The sequence below is a fragment of the Berghia stephanieae genome, chromosome 7 (genome assembly GCF_034508935.2).
Source record: "Berghia stephanieae isolate SIO BIC M18660-M18661 chromosome 7, UCSD_Bste_1.3, whole genome shotgun sequence".
Classification (NCBI taxonomy): domain Eukaryota; kingdom Metazoa; phylum Mollusca; class Gastropoda; order Nudibranchia; family Aeolidiidae; genus Berghia; species Berghia stephanieae.
In genome coordinates, this window is record NC_088366.1 from 52,869,693 (window position 1) to 52,885,829 (window position 16,137).

The window sequence follows — 16,137 nt, forward strand, 5'->3', positions numbered from 1 at the left end:
TCTATCCCCTTATATCTGTTTTCCAACATGCTTTCTGTCTTTGTCTTGGAATGAGATTACTTGGTTTTGTCCTGGCTCTGGCCGGAGTCCTAGCTGGGAGGGAAACAGTCAAATGCATAGTTATTGTTTTGGGAGATGATATTTTTTTCCTTGTAAATCATCTCTCTGTTATGTATTATTATTTTTATTTTGAATGTATAATGTAAGCATTTGAGTGTGTTCCTTTTTGTTGGATTTTGTGCTTGTGTCTGGATGAGACTTGTAGGTGATTTCAAACTAAGTACATTGGTGGTATGCTCTTGGAATCTACATCTGATCCCTATTTGTTCCCAGTTCCCCTTTGTCTTACTTTTTCTTGGGTGCTTTAATTGTAATTCTAGAACTTTTTCCTATCCCATTTTCTTCCTTTTTACTGGCGCTGGTATAACCAAAATGTGTTGCAAGCGCTGTAAAACCCTTAAAAACAACAAACAAACAAACAATGAGCTACGATTGGTCCATAAGGTTAGCTCTCTTTACTCAATGAAAGATGAAATAACTTTAACCTCGAAAACTTATTGTCAATCCATTGCATCTATATTTGTTGTCATAATTGTGATGTTTCGGCTTGTAACTGAAAGAGTGGTAGAGAAAATATATAACCGCAAACATCGACATAAGGAAAGGATCGAGTAGGACTAGAAGAATGATAGTAGAGTGAGAGAATTCGTTGATAGATTTCCCTGCAGATCAGACCGATGCGCTGAGACTAGCCTGGGGAGAGAAAAGGGTTAAGGTAGAAGAAGGCTGTGCTACTCATAATGACCATGATAGAGAAATTATAATAATACAGGAAAGGAAATCAAGATTAACGATAAAGATGCATTCATTACAGAAACTAATTTATAAATATAACACAATTGGAACAACTTAACTATATATATATAGTGCAACCTCTGGATAACACACCCCTGAATAACAACAACCCCTGGAGGGTGACATTGGCATTTAGTCCCGATTTTTTGCTGTATATTATTAGTTATAAAAACCCCAAAAATAGTGACATGCATTTTAGTAAAATCCCTGTTTAGTGACATCGATATAGTGATAATCGGCAGTTGACAATGACTACTTATTCCTTTTAGCTCCATCTGGAGCATAGGGCGTCAACCACAGATCTCCATCTGGGACAGTGTCTGGCCCCGACATTTTGATTCCAGATTTAGCATTCTTGGTCATGTTGTTGGTGGGCATCCTCTTTGCCGTTGACCTTGGGGGTTCCAGTCAAGTGCCGTTCTTGTGATGGATGGATCTCTACTCCCGGTTGGTCCATTGTTGACACTGACACTTGGTACAAAATATATAGATGGCCAGATAGGCAAACTCGTTTCCAATCAGCGTCATCTTGTCCTCTTAGTCAATAAACATGCTTCTTTTCTGACCAATGAGATGTCTTACTAAGCGTACTCATAACCAAGGAAATAGCTTTGTGAGAACACATGATAAGAGGGAGAGGAGAGAGGAGAGAGAGAGAGAGAGAGAGAGAGAGAGAGAGAGAGAGAGAGAGAGAGAGAGAGAGAGAGAGAGAGAGCGAAAGAGAGAGAGAGAGATTTGAAATCCACGAGCTGGTTGTGATGAAAAAAATTGCAGATTTTATTAGCCATTTGTTTTTTTTAGCGTAAAGGATAATCTGCACTTAGGGCATTGGACTGCAATGAAAGCCTGTTCCAATACCTGTTTTATCGGTATGCTGACTTCCTACTGTTATCAAGTCATTGTTTAATCAAGTTAAATCGAAATCAGTTATACTGGGTGGGGATCCTGACCTCCCATAGTGGGCAGGGAGGTACACACTGTCTTCTATCCCGTTATATCTGTTTTCCAACATGCTTTCTGTCTTTGTCTTGGAATGAGATTACTTGGTTTTGTCCTGGCACTGGCGGGATCCTAGCTGGGAGGGAAACAGTCAAATGCATAGTTATTGTTTTGGGAGATGATATTTTTTTCCTTGTAAATCATCTCTCTGTTATGTATTATTATTTTTTATTTTGAATGTGTAATGTAAGCATTTGAGTGTGTTCCTCTTTGTTGGATTTTGTGCTTGTGTCTGGATGAGACTTGTAGGTGCTTTCAAACTAAGTACATTGGTGGTATGCTCTTGGAATCTACATCTGATCCCTATTTGTTTTCAGTTCCCCTTTGTCTTACTTTTTCTTGGGCGCTTTAATTGTAATTCTAGAACTTTTTACTATACCATTTTCTTCCTTTTTACTGGCGCTGATATAACCTAAATGTGTTGCAAGCGCCGTAAAACCCTTAAAAACAAAAACAAAAACAAACAGAAATCAGTTATATAACAAGTAAAATAATTCTCGTAGTATTTTTGTAGAGCAAAAAAAATTTAAGGGGACGGCAGAAGGATTACTGTATCAACATCGGTTGCCGGCATTAATCGAGTTGTGTTTTTCGAAGTCTGTTCATCTGTCCGTCTACCCGTCTGTAACAATGCAATTGATTATACTCTCTAAATCAGATACAGAAAAAGGTCATACTATTATAGAATTTGGTATGGTAGAAATTCATCAAAACTAGCAAAATTGATTAAGATTGAAAATACAATGTAAACAATTTGGATAGTCAATGAATCGAAAGTTTAAGGAAACAGCCAGTTCAATGCTAAAAATATTCACCAATTGAAATCTAAAGATGACGTAAAACAACCTTGGATCTCCTTGTTTTAAATTTTTACACATGAGAATGAACGAAAACTTTTGTCGCCCATTAAAAAATTTTCCAATTGAGTAAAAATTTTGGGATTTTTCATGTGCTACAAAATATATAACTTACATGCTTTCGACCCTATTTGCATGATTCAAGGGTTTTTTGGACCTAATTGCCCCTACCATTATCACAGTTGCCACAGCACTAGCGACAATGAAGTCATCGCCTACTGAGCGCCGATTGCTGACAAATCAAGAACGAATCAAGACGCAAGTGTCATGGTCTCAAGTGAGTAGAGAGCTACTCGACTATGCATAAAGATATGTAGAATGAGGCCCCAGAATTTACTAGATACTATAAATGAAAAACAATTAACGATTTGTTTAAGATGAAATAAAAAGAAAGATGAAATTTAATTAAAAGAGATAAATAGTGATTGTGGCAGTTACAAATAGAAACGTGAATATATTACGTAACTTATGATGATATAATGTCAGGTTCGTAAGGTTACGTTTCCAGGCAGTTGAAAGGCATGGATTATATATTCCTCTGACAACTGGCTCGGGCTTGTAATGTTCCACTTCCAGGCAGTTGGGAAGGGGTTATTTAGATATTTCTTCGACATCGGGCTCAGGTTTGATCCTTAAAATGTTGAGGATTACACCGTCAAAGGTAAAAGCTCCGGCGTCTTGATGGTGGAGATAAAAATATCCACAAAGTACCAAAAGATAAAAATCTTCAAATATGAGGAATAGAGCGGCTGGCCGTCCGGCATAGATTGTAGTGAGAAGTGAGTGTAGAATGTTAGACCTATCAGCTTTTATCATAAGTGGCTACGTGACAGAATGTAGAACAAAAAGTATTCACTAATTAGAAATTAATTCGAGGGAAGGTTATAAAAGGAAAGACGATCTAATATTAGAAGGTTAAGTTTATCTAAGCCTACCGAAATATAACTGGAGTGAGATGAATTCAGTTCTTAATATAATAAAATTTAATAAGATAATTGTGAACAACCTTTACTGTGACAGCAACGTGTCGTCAACGGAGAAGAGGATGCCCACCAACAACATGACAAAGAACGCTAAATTTGGAATTAAAAAGTGTCAAAATGTCATGGCGGGGGGGGGGGGTGAAGGTGGTAGCCAGATACTGTCCCAGATGGAGATCCATGGTGGACGCCCTATGCTCCAGATGGAGTTAAAAGGAATAAGTAATGTGTGTCAACTGCCGATTATCAAGAAAAGAGAAGTCATTGATGTGAAATAAACCAAACAAACGCGAAAAAAAAATCCCAAAAACCAAACCATTTTTTATGTGACTATGTATTCTGTTATAGTTTAAAAATACCATCTATTGTCTGTTTTAAAATTCATTACACATTTTGATCTCTGTTTCTCTGTTTCTCCTCAACTTGTTGTATATTGTCATCAATTGTTGCAAACAGTCTTAGATTTTACCAGACCTAATGAATCCTTAATATGAATAATGTATCTCTTATGGTTGTCAAGCAATCACTAATTCCTTTGATGTTTTGCATTGTTTTTATTTTTTACCACTCCAGAATTTTACAGTATCACACAAAATATAATGTTATGAGGACTATTTTCAAGAAGGGGCATCGTGTGGACTCAGAGCAGAATTATTGACACATTGCAACACACCCCCCCCCCCCCCCCCTACAGAGGGAAACTGGTGCTCAGGATTGCTTACGATCACAACAATGGCAATATTATACACCTGAGAGCAAAAGCATAACTGGTGAACCCTTTGCCAACAAGGAAAATACACATTCTCATGTGGTTGGGACATGTGTTATCACGGGTTCTGGTCCACGTATTGCATCACCCCCCTTTTTTTTTATTTTGCCATCTTGAAAACCCGGGAATAATGACACCCCTGGGTAACGACATGATTTTCCAGTCCCAGGTGGTGTCATTATCTAGGGGTTGCACGGTATATATACTGTCATGACTAGTAAGGGAACTACCCAAGATATCAAACTAGCACCTTTTTATCAAACAATAAAACAGTCTATGTTAGTTATATTTTACAAGAGACATAAATATATAATTCTTTTAGTGAGGATAGTGTATCACTTCAATAAACGTTAAAGTTACTGTTTTGTTGAAGTAAGAATTCTCTCATATATTTTACAGATAATAACGATGATGATGGCTGTAACCAGTCTATGGACGAAGGCCTTCATGGGGACTTGCAACTTGAAATTGACGTAGATGAAACTACAGACAGTTTTGTGGAAGGGCACAGTTTGGACGCTGATGTCCAAAACAATAATGCTACATCTAAACAAGTTTCTACATATAACAATGGACAAGATCAAGGGTGTGGTTCTATTGAAATAGACGAGCTAAAAATTGATGAGAAATCTCATAATTCTTGTTACGAAAATATTTCTACAAATTCAGTCTTCAGTTCAACCATAGTAGAAGATAAGGCACATGAGAATCTTACTTGTGAACAATCTATTTTACAAAAACATTTCAGAACTCATACTGAAGAAGAACCATTTAAATGTCTGACCTGTGGAAAGGCATTTACTCAGAACACAGTTTTACAACTACACCTCAAAACTCATAGTGGAGAAAAACCATTTAAATGTTTGACCTGTGGGAAAGCATTTGTCCAGAGATTAGGTTTAGAAAGGCACACCAAAACTCATAAGGGGAAAAAAACATTCAAATGTCTAACTTGTGGAAAGGCATTTACTCACAATACAGGTTTTCAACGACACACCAGAACTCATACAGGTGAAAAACCATTTAAATGTCTGACCTGTGGAAAAGCATTTGCCCAGAAATTAGGTTTAGAAGGGCACAGCAGAACTCATATGGAGAAAAAAACATTCAAATGTCTGACTTGTGGAAAGGTATTTACTCACAATACAGATTTTCAACGACACACCAGAACTCATACAGGTGAAAAACCATTTAAATGTCTGACCTGTGGAAAGGCATATTCCAGGAATACAATACTACAACAACACATCAAAACTCATACAAGTGAAAAACCATTTAAATGTCTGACCTGTGGAAAGGCATTTACTCATAATACAAGTTTACAACAACACACAAGAACTGATACGGTAGAAAAACCATTTAGATATCTAACCGGTGGAAAAGCACTTGCTTGGAATACAGATTTAGACGGACGCACTGAAACTCTTACTGGGGAAAGATCATTTAAATGTCTGACGACATGTGGAAAGGCATTTACCAGAAAAAGGGAATTACGACAACAGACCAAAATTCATACGAAAGAAAATCCATTTAAATGTCTGACTTGTGGAAAGACATTTTCTCAGAAAACAGATTTACAACGACACACTAGAATTCATACAGGTGAAAAACCATTTAAATGTCTGATCTGTGGAAAGGCATTTACTCAGAATACAGATTTAGGACGCCATTCTATAACTCATACAGGTGAAAAGCCATTTAAGTGTTTGACCTGTGGAAAGGCATTTACAAGGGATGGACATCTTAAACAACACATCACAACTCATTCAGGGGAAAAACCATATAAATGTCTGACCTGTGGAAAAGGATTTACACAAAATGCAAGTCTTAAACAACACATCAGAACTCATACTGGAGAAAAACCGTATCAATGTTTGACATGTGGAAAGACATTCATAAATGGTACACATCTTAAACTGCACATCAGAACTCATACTGGAGAAAAACCGTATCAATGTTTGACATGTGGAAAGACATTCATAAATGGTACACATCTTAAACTGCACATCAGAACTCATACTGGAGAAAAACCGTATAAATGTCTGACCTGTGGAAAGGCATTTGCTCTGAATATAGTTTTAAAACGACACATCAGAACTCATACTGGAGAAAGACCATTTAAATGTCTAACATGTGGAAAGGCATTTACTTACAATGCAGTCCTACAACGACACATCAAAATTCATACAGGTGAAAAACCTTTTAAATGTCTGACCTGTGGAAAGGCATTTACTGAGAACATAGATTTACAACGACACACCAGAACTCATACTGGAGAAAAGCCATATAAATGTCTGAACTGTGAAAAGACATTTGCTCGGAGTTCAGATTTACAACGACACGGCAAAACTCATATGGGTAAAAAACTACAGTGGAACCTCCCGATTACAACACCTCCGAATAGCAACAACCTCCTGATAACGACATTGACCCGTGGTCCCGATTTTTTTTCTATTTAAAATCAGTAAAACAAAACCTCCAAATAACGACGCACTTTTTGATAAAACCTCAGAATAACGACATCATTTTGGCGATTTTCGGCAGTTTTCGTAGATATCTGATACTAAAAATACCGAGTATGAGTACTCAAAGTTTGTAAAAATGATTCCTGCTTGAACCAATGAGAACGCAGCTTTTTTTTGACGAATCTTGGCTGATATGCATTAATAAAAACCAAGGTATAAATGTAAGTGTAAGCAAGTAAACACAAAATCTTGGAAAATGTGATATTATGTGGTGATAGAAGTAGTAGTAGTAGTAGTAGTAGTAGTAGTAGCAGTAGTAGCAGCAGTAGTAGTAGTAGTGTTTTTGTGGGAGGAGGAGGAAGAGGATGAGGAATTTTATCTAACTCACAGCGTCCGAATTACCTGTTTTTGTTTGTTTTAAAGGGTTTTACAGCGCTTGTGACACATCAATGTCATATCAGCGCCGGTAAAAAGGAAGAAAATTGGAGAGTAAAAAACATTCTAGATTTACAATTGAAATGACATAAGAAAAAGTAAGACAAAGGGGAATGGTTTAAATAGGGAACAGATGTAGATTTTAGGAGCACACTATCAGTGTACTCAGTTCAGATCACCTAAAAGTCTCATCCAGACACACGCACAAGAATCCTCTAAGGGGAATACACTACAATGTTTTGTTTGTTTTGTCAATGTTAATAAAAACTGGTCCCACTGGCCTTACCACGCCCACTTTGTCCGCCATCTTGGAAACCTCTTTATAACGACACCTCCGGATAACGACATAAAAACTCGGTCCCGTGGCAAGTCACTATCGGGAGGTTCCACTGTATTTAAATGTCTTACCAGTTGAAAGGCATTTACTCGGAATACAGTTTTGCAATGACACACCAGAACTCATAGAGATGAGAAACCGCTATTACAAAGGATGCACATCTTAAACGACACATCATAACTTGTACTGGAGAATAACCATTTAAAATTTACACAAAATGCTTATTTACAACGACACGTCAGAACTCATACTTGGGAAAAATCATTTAAATGTCTGACCTGTAGAAAGGCATTTACCAGAAATATAGTATTAAAACAACACATCAAAATTCATATGAGAGAAAAATCATTTAAATGTGTGCCATGTGGAAAAGCTTTCATAGAAAATGCAGTGAATTACAAGGGCATGCAGAATTCATCTGGAAGAATTACCATTTTAATGTCTGACCTGTTGACAGGTATCCACAAAGGATGTACATCTTAAACGACACATCAGAACTCATACTGAAGAAAAATCATGATGCACATTTTAAACAATGCATCAGAAAAATCCTTTAAATTTCTGTCCTGTGGAAAGGCATTGACTCAAAATATAGTCTAATGACGATACATCAGAACTCATACTTGAGAAAAATCATTTAAATGTTTGACCTATTGAAAGGCATTTACCAGAAGTATAAAATTACATTTAACTAGTTACTCCAAACCCCGCAAATTTTCCTTCAGCTGGAGTTTTTTTCTCTCAAAATGTAACAGTATTTTAAACTTCCATCATTTGTTTCATAATTGAACTAGGAACATATATCTAGCTCAGTTTAAAGTTGCTATTCTTGTTCTTTCTAAAAATATAAAATTTATTTGATTATTGTATGAAAACAGATAATGTGGACATTTCGAGTTTCCCCTTTATCAACAAAACAGGATGAATGAAGCACTGCAGACAGATATGTGATAATGGCGTTGTTAAGGTGTCGAATCACAAAAATGTGTACTTTCAACGATCTGTACTTTTCTTGCAGTTTTTAAAAAGTCAGTGTCAATAACAAGAGAAAACTTTTTGCCTTGTCATTCGTAAACGACAGTTTTTTCCTTCCGAATCGAAGCTCTCTCGATCTCACAACAGCTGCTATATTGTCAACTCTATGATGAATCCTAGTAACTAGATCAGAGACTAACGATAAAGCCCGACCCGAGCAAGGGACTAAAACTTGGTAAAACTTAGTCCGAAGGTGCCTTGATTTTCGTCTGGGACTTATGAATGGGGTTCCTGACCTCCCATAGTGGGCAGGGAGGTTACTTACTGTGTCCTCTATACCCTTATATCTGTTTTCCAATTTCATTTCTCTTCGTGTCTTGGAGTGAGATTACTAGGTTTTGTCCTTTCCCTAGTCAGACTCCTTGACCGAGAGGGAAACAGTCAAAGTTAAAGTTTCACTTATTTACTCAAACCTTTGGACTCCCCATGGAGCATAGGCCGTCAACTGTCTATCTCCATCTCGCTCTGCTCTGGGCCATCTTTTCCATTTCACGCCAGCTCATTCCAACCTTCTTCAGCTCTTCTGTTTTTGACCTCCTCTATTTGCTTCTGGGCCTTCCCCGCTTTCTATCCTTGTGGGTTCCAGTTCCATGTAAGGGCCTGCCTGTTGATGCTTTTATCATTGAATGGCCTGGATATCTGGCAAGTGAATTGTCCAACATTTAACATTCTTGACCAATTGTGTGCGCTAAAACATAGTGGATTTTAATGAGTTAGATAGTTTATCATGAGATGATCAGAATTCTAAAAATTGATTTCTACATATGGGTCCCTCAAATTTATTTTTGTTTTGATAAGCAGATATGATCGAAATTCAAAAGTTCCTTTCATAAACCGTCTTCAATGATATGTTATGTTCATATGCTTCAAAAACAACATAAAGCAGAGCAAGCTAGGCATATTGCACCAAAGAGACGTCTGAGATTAGTCTCATTGGAGGTTTAACTCACTCAACCCTAACACCAACTATATCTGTTGTTAACCCGGGTTACTTTTACCCCATGCCTATTTATTACATTTTTCTGAGACAAATTATAGGCGTAGTATCAAAGCTAATGTTTTTAGTTTTTTTTATGTTAATGATAGTTGAATACATAGTATCAAAGCTAATGTTTTTAGTTTTTACATGTTAATGATAGTTGAATAAAACAACTCTTTACATGCTCATCTTTAATACAATATTTTCCAATTTTGCAAAGTAGCAAAATTCTCTGGGATTGAGTTAAAGGAGCCTCTAATAGCGGTGAAAATGGATCCACTTTGACTGGGTGGGGTTCCTGACCTCCCATAGTGGGCAGGGAGGTACATACTGTGTCTTCTATTCCCCTATGTCTGTTTTCCAACATGCTTTCTGTCTTTGTCTTGGAATGAGATTACTTGGTTTTGTCCTGGCCCTGGCTGGATACCCTAGCTGGGAGGGTAACAGTCAAATGTATAGTTAGAGTTTTGGGAGATGATATTTTTTTCCTTGTAAATCATCTCCCTGTTATGCACGGTATTGTTTGGTTTAAATATTATATATGATTTTTAAACATTTGAGTGTATCCCTCTTCTTAGTTGGGACCTGGGCTTGTGTGTGGATGAGACTTTTAGGTGATCTCAAACTAAGTACTTTGATAGTGTGCTCTTGGAATCTACTTCTGTTTCCTATTTGAACAAATTCCCCTTTGTCTTACCTGTTCTTGGGTGCTTTAATTGTAATTCTAGAACTTTTGACTATCCCATTTTCTTCCTTTTTACTGGCGCTGATATGACCTTAATGTGTTGCAAGCGCCGTAAAACCCTTAAAAACAAAAACAAAAACAGATCCACTTTGATTGTAGTTTCATATCAGACCCTTTTAGATGAGTCTCATTTCTCTACCAAGATATTATGATGTTAGGTCTGTTAGAAAATCATTACTCTTTGTAATATTCCAGAATTCTATTCAACTACCAGTCTTATAAAATAAATATATTGTTGGTTTGATCAGTTAATTTGATTTGATTTCAGAGAGTAGATCATAACAGTGTAGCTTGTCTGTTATCGTTTATATCGAATGCTCCTGAACCCCATCTGTATGACGTTTGCAATGCTCTATGTTGGTTCGTTCAGGGCAGCGTGGCTCAGTGGTATGGTCTTTGCTTATTGTCCAAAAGGTACAGAGTTTGACTATCCGCCTCACCGTGTGGCCTTGAACAAGTCACCTTGCCCTGCACCGCGGCTGTTGCCTGGGTTATTCCAGTTTTCCCTTGGAAAATTTCCCTGTGATAATGAATAAAGGAAATTGATCTAGTATTTATTTTATTTGTGATATAGCGATATACACTTTTGAACGATATCCACTTTTTGGTGAAAATGTAAGCAATTTGAAATGCTTTTTTTTAATGATTTCATGCCCAGAAGGCTTTAATCAACAATATAAAGATACAGTCCACGTTAACTATTAAAGTGGATGAACTTCCATTTATAATCAATGATAAATTGCTTGCTTATAATATCCGTTTCAGTATTTTCTAGCCAGGGTATTCTGACAGCCTATGTCTATATCATAAAAATATCTAGATTCGTACCATGCCAAAGTGAAAAAAACAGTAAGTGTTATTATTCATTTAGTTGATCTCATTTTATATTGTTGCAGCATCGTCGTTATCATTGTATATTCTCACAAATATCCCTGGCAGTATCCTTGAACCCTATATAATAAAACAACCCGTAACATCTATATTATGTTACGGCCCCATGTGTCTGCTGTCTTAGGACAAAGCGGTATCCTTAAACCCTTTATAACTGGGTGGGGATCCTGACCTCCCATAGCGGGCAGGGAGGTACATACTATGTCTTCTATCCCCCTATGTCTGTTTTCCAATCCAGCATGCTTTCTGTCTTTGTCTTGGAATGAGATTACTTGGTTTTGTCCTGGCCCTGGCCAGATACCTTGGCTGGGAGGGAAACAGTCAAATGTATAGTTAGTTTTGGGAGATGATATTTTTTTCCTTGTAAATCTCTGTTATGTACTCTATTATGTTTTATTTATGTATTATATATGATTTGTTAACATTTGAGTGTATTCCTCTTAGTGGGGACCTGTGCTTGGGTCTGGATGAGACTTTTAGGTGATCTCTATTTAAGTACACTGATGGTGTGCTCTTGGAATCTACATCTGTTCCCTTTCGAACCAATTCCCCTTTGTCTGCCTTATTCTTGGATGCTTTAATTGTAATTCTTGAACTTTTTACTATCCCATTTTTTCCCTTTTTACTGGCGCTGATATGACCTCAATGTGTTGCAAGCGCCGTAAAACCCTTAAAAACAAAAACAAACCCTTTATAATAAAACAACCCGTAACATCTATATTATGTTACGGCCCCATGTGTCTGCTGTCTTAGGACAAAGCGGTATCCTTGAACCCTATATAATAAAACAACCCGTAACATCTATATTATGTTACAGCCCCATGTGTCTGCTGTCTTAGGACAAAGCGGTATCCTTGAACCCTTTATAATAAAACAACCCGTAACATCTATATTATGTTACGGCCCCATGTGTCTGCTGTCTTAGGACAAAGCGGTATCCTTGAACACTATATAATAAAACAACCCGTAACATCTATATTATGTTACAGCCCCATGTGTCTGCTGTCTTAGGACAAAGCGGTATCCTTGAACCCTATATAAAACAACCCGTAACATCTATATTATGTTACAGCCCATGTGTCTGCTGTCTTAGGACAAAGCGGTATCCTTGAACCCTATATAATAAAACAACCCGTAACATCTATATTATGTTACAGCCCCATGTGTCTGCTGTCTTAGGACAAAGCGGTATCCTTGAACCCTATATAAAACCACCCGTAACATTTATATTATGTTACAGCCCCATGTGTCTGCTGTCTTAGGACAAAGCGGTATCCTTGAACCCGATATAAAACAACCTGTAACATCAACATTATGTTACGGGCCACAATTTGTCCTATGACAGCAGACAAATGCGGCCCGTAACATGATATAGACGGACCCACAGATAGAAGTCTCCGGGCTCACATCATAACATTATGATGAGCCAAGATGGAGATAAGAAGAGAAATTAGAGATAGGCAGACACAGTAAATCGTCGAGATGGGACAGCTTCCGTAAGTGTACATCCATCTAGAAATACATGAGTAGGTAAGATGATTTGTTACTAAACCGAACTAAAGGAATAATACAAAAGTGTAATAACAATTAAACATTTATTACAAAGCAAAACTTACAATACCTGACAACATACTTATTACCAACATTCAAACACAACATTACATTTTGATTTTAACTCACTCAACTCTAACACCGATTGCATATATATCCGTATTTTGCCCGTGTTACTTCTACCTCTTTTAAAGCTGTGCTTGTCTCATGCCTATTTATTACATTTTTCTGAGACAGATTATAGGCGTATTATCAAAGCTAATGTTTGAAATTTATACATGTTAATGGTAGTTGAATAAAACTATCTTTGCACATGCTCATTTTTAATACATTTTTTCCTAATTTACGTATTAAACGTTGTATGATTGTTCGTATTAATGAATGGTATGTACTTCAAACTTTAACGTTTAGAGTTCTGCTTCAAATCCTCGGAAAAATCGTTCGTATCAATGTTTTTATCTCAAGGAAATCGAAATGGCGGCGGCCTTGTTTACTTCTGACACAAAAGTGCACCACTAATTTCATCTTATTTCGCGATTTGTTGATTGAAGACCTATCCTTCGCTTAATATTATATAAAGCGTTGTATGATGATTTAGAATTACAAAGGCATCAAAAATAATAAACCATCCTGTTGATGAAGTAGAAAGAATATATGGAAAAGCAATAGAAAGGAAAGCATTCTCAATTACCAACAATAAAAAAACATATTTTATACTATGAATTTGATCTTTTGCCATCTGGGAGAAGTTTTTGTCAGATTAAATGTGGAACTAACAAGTATAAATCAACGTTCGTTCCATCAGCAATAAAAATGTTGAATATTTCATATGGTACAGCAAAACCAAGGATTGATGCGTTGACTGATTGACTGATTAATTTGTTTAATGTTAGGCTAGATGAAGTGACCAATTGATAATGATGATAATATTTGGTGTTGAATTGCCAAGAATGTAACGAATTGAAAATGAAATGAAAATGTTAATGTTGTGTATGTCACATGCGTGAAAGAAAGAGAGAGAGTGAGAGAGAGAGAGAGAATGGGTAGGAGTGAGGTGTCTGTTCAATGTTATAGTTATCATATAACGTTATGACAAGTGTAACTAAATGACAAATTGCCATATTTATGGACAATAAAGATCTATTATTATTATTATTATTATTAATTTTGAAAAGAATCAAAAATCTCTAGGATTGAGTGAGTCAATTCGAGAACCAACCCGTCAACTCCATTCCACAAACTCGACCTCTCGACCTCTCGCACAGACAACAAAACGGACTGAACTGAAAATTCACTCAACCAAAGTCATGGGTTTAGCAAGTGACCAAAAGTCAAGAACAATTCTAAACTATGTTTAGCCACGTCGGAGTAGTAGATAATATTTCAATGATCTCTCTTGGAGAGCATTAATACTGTTCTGTTACGATAGTCCTCACTTGAAATAAGTTATTTTTCAGCCACATCCCCAAGTCTTGTGATGTAAAATCAGACCTAACAACTCCCACATTTTTGTAGCTCTACAAATCCTTGGGTACATTTGCAGATTGTTCTGAATTAAGTGAATTCCCTCGGGGATATACCATATTATTATATATTCTGGCATTTCTGGATGGGGTTCCTGATCTCCCATAATGGGTAGGGAGGCACTTACTATGTCTTCTATCCCACTACATCTGTTTTCCAACATGCTTTATGTCTTGGGATGAGATTACTATGTTTTTGTCCTGGCCCTGGCCAGATACCTTTGCTGGGATGTAAACAGTCAAATGTATAGTTAGATTTTGGAAATTATATTTTTTGTCTTATTAATCATCTCTCTGTTATGCACTGTAGTGTTCAGTTAACATATATATTATATATGATGTGTAAACATTGGAGTGTATACCTCTTAGTGTGCTTGTGTCTGGATGAGACTTTAAGGTGATCTCAAACTATACATTGATAGTGTGCTCTTGAAATCTACATCTGTTCCCTATTTGAACCAATTCCCCTTTTTACTAGATATCCCATATTCTTCCTTTTTACTGGCGCTAAATGAAAATATGTTGCAAGCGCCGTAAGAGTAAGACCCTTAAAAATAAAACAAAAACATATGTCTTGGAATGAGATTACTTGGTTTTGTCTTGGCCCTGGCCTGATACCCTGGCTGGGAGGGATGCAGTCAAATGTATAGTTAGTTTTGGGAGATGATATTTTTTTCCTTGTAAATCATCTCTCTGTTATGCACTGTATTGTTTTGTTTAAATATTTTATATGATTTGTAAACATTTGAGTGTATCCCTCTTAGTTGGATTTTGTGCTTGTGTCCGGATGAGACTTATAGGTGATCTTAAACTAAGTACATCGGTGGTATGCTCTTGGAATCTACATCTGATCCCTATTTCTTCCCAGTTCCCCTTTGTCTTACTTTCTCTTGGTGCTTTAACTTTAATTGTAATTCTAGAACTTTTTACTATCCCATTTTCTTCCTTTTTACTGGCGCTGATATAACCTAAATGTTTTGCAAGCGCCGTAAAACCCTTAAAAACAATAAAAAACATACTTCCGGGATTTTAATTTTTTTTTTTAATTTCATTCTGGGTTTTGGGTTCCAAAAATATTTAAAATCGCATTTTGTCTTCTAATAGATCTGTACATTTTTTTGTACCGCTGGTCTTTTTGCGTGTCAATAAATATAGAATCACATTCTATGTTTTCTTGGTGTCAATGATTCTAAAATCACAATTTGTCTTTCTGGGTGTCAATATTTAAAATTACCCCCGTCTCCTGTGTGTCAACGTTTCTAACATCGCATTCAATGCTGAACGGTGCTTTATAGGATCAAATGGACAAACTGGGTGGGGTTCCTAACCTCCCATAGTGGGCAGGGAGGTACATACTGTCTTCTATCCCCCTATATCTGTTTTCCAATATGCTTTCTGTCTTTGTCTTGGAATGAGATTACTTGGTTTTGTCCTGGCCCTGGCCTGATACCCTGGATGCAGTCAAATGTGTAGTTAGTTTTGGGAGATGATATTTTTTTCCTTGTAAATCATCTCTCTGTTATGCACTTGATTGTTTTGTTTTAATATTTTATACGATTTGTAAACATTTGAGTGTATCCCTCTTAGTTGGGACCTGTGCTTGTGTCTGGATGAGACTTTTAGGTGATCTCAAATTAAGTACTTTGACAGTATGCTCTTGGAATCTACATGTTTCCTATTTGAACCAAATCCCCCTTTGTCTTACCTTTTCGTGGG

At 36.7% G+C, this 16,137-nt stretch overlaps 1 protein-coding gene across 1 annotated transcript in view; it reads left to right on the forward strand.

The window, feature by feature from the left end:
• The window catches only part of LOC144977478 (uncharacterized), a 23,687-nt gene extending 8,101 nt beyond the window's left edge, over positions 1–15,586 (forward strand). The window contains exon 6 of the mRNA XM_078922731.1: positions 4,860–15,586. Within this exon, the coding sequence (XP_078778857.1) occupies positions 4,860–6,919 (2,060 nt within the window). The 3' untranslated portion in view covers positions 6,920–15,586. The remainder of the gene's footprint in view (positions 1–4,859) is intronic.
• The last annotated feature ends 551 nt before the right edge of the window (positions 15,587–16,137 follow it).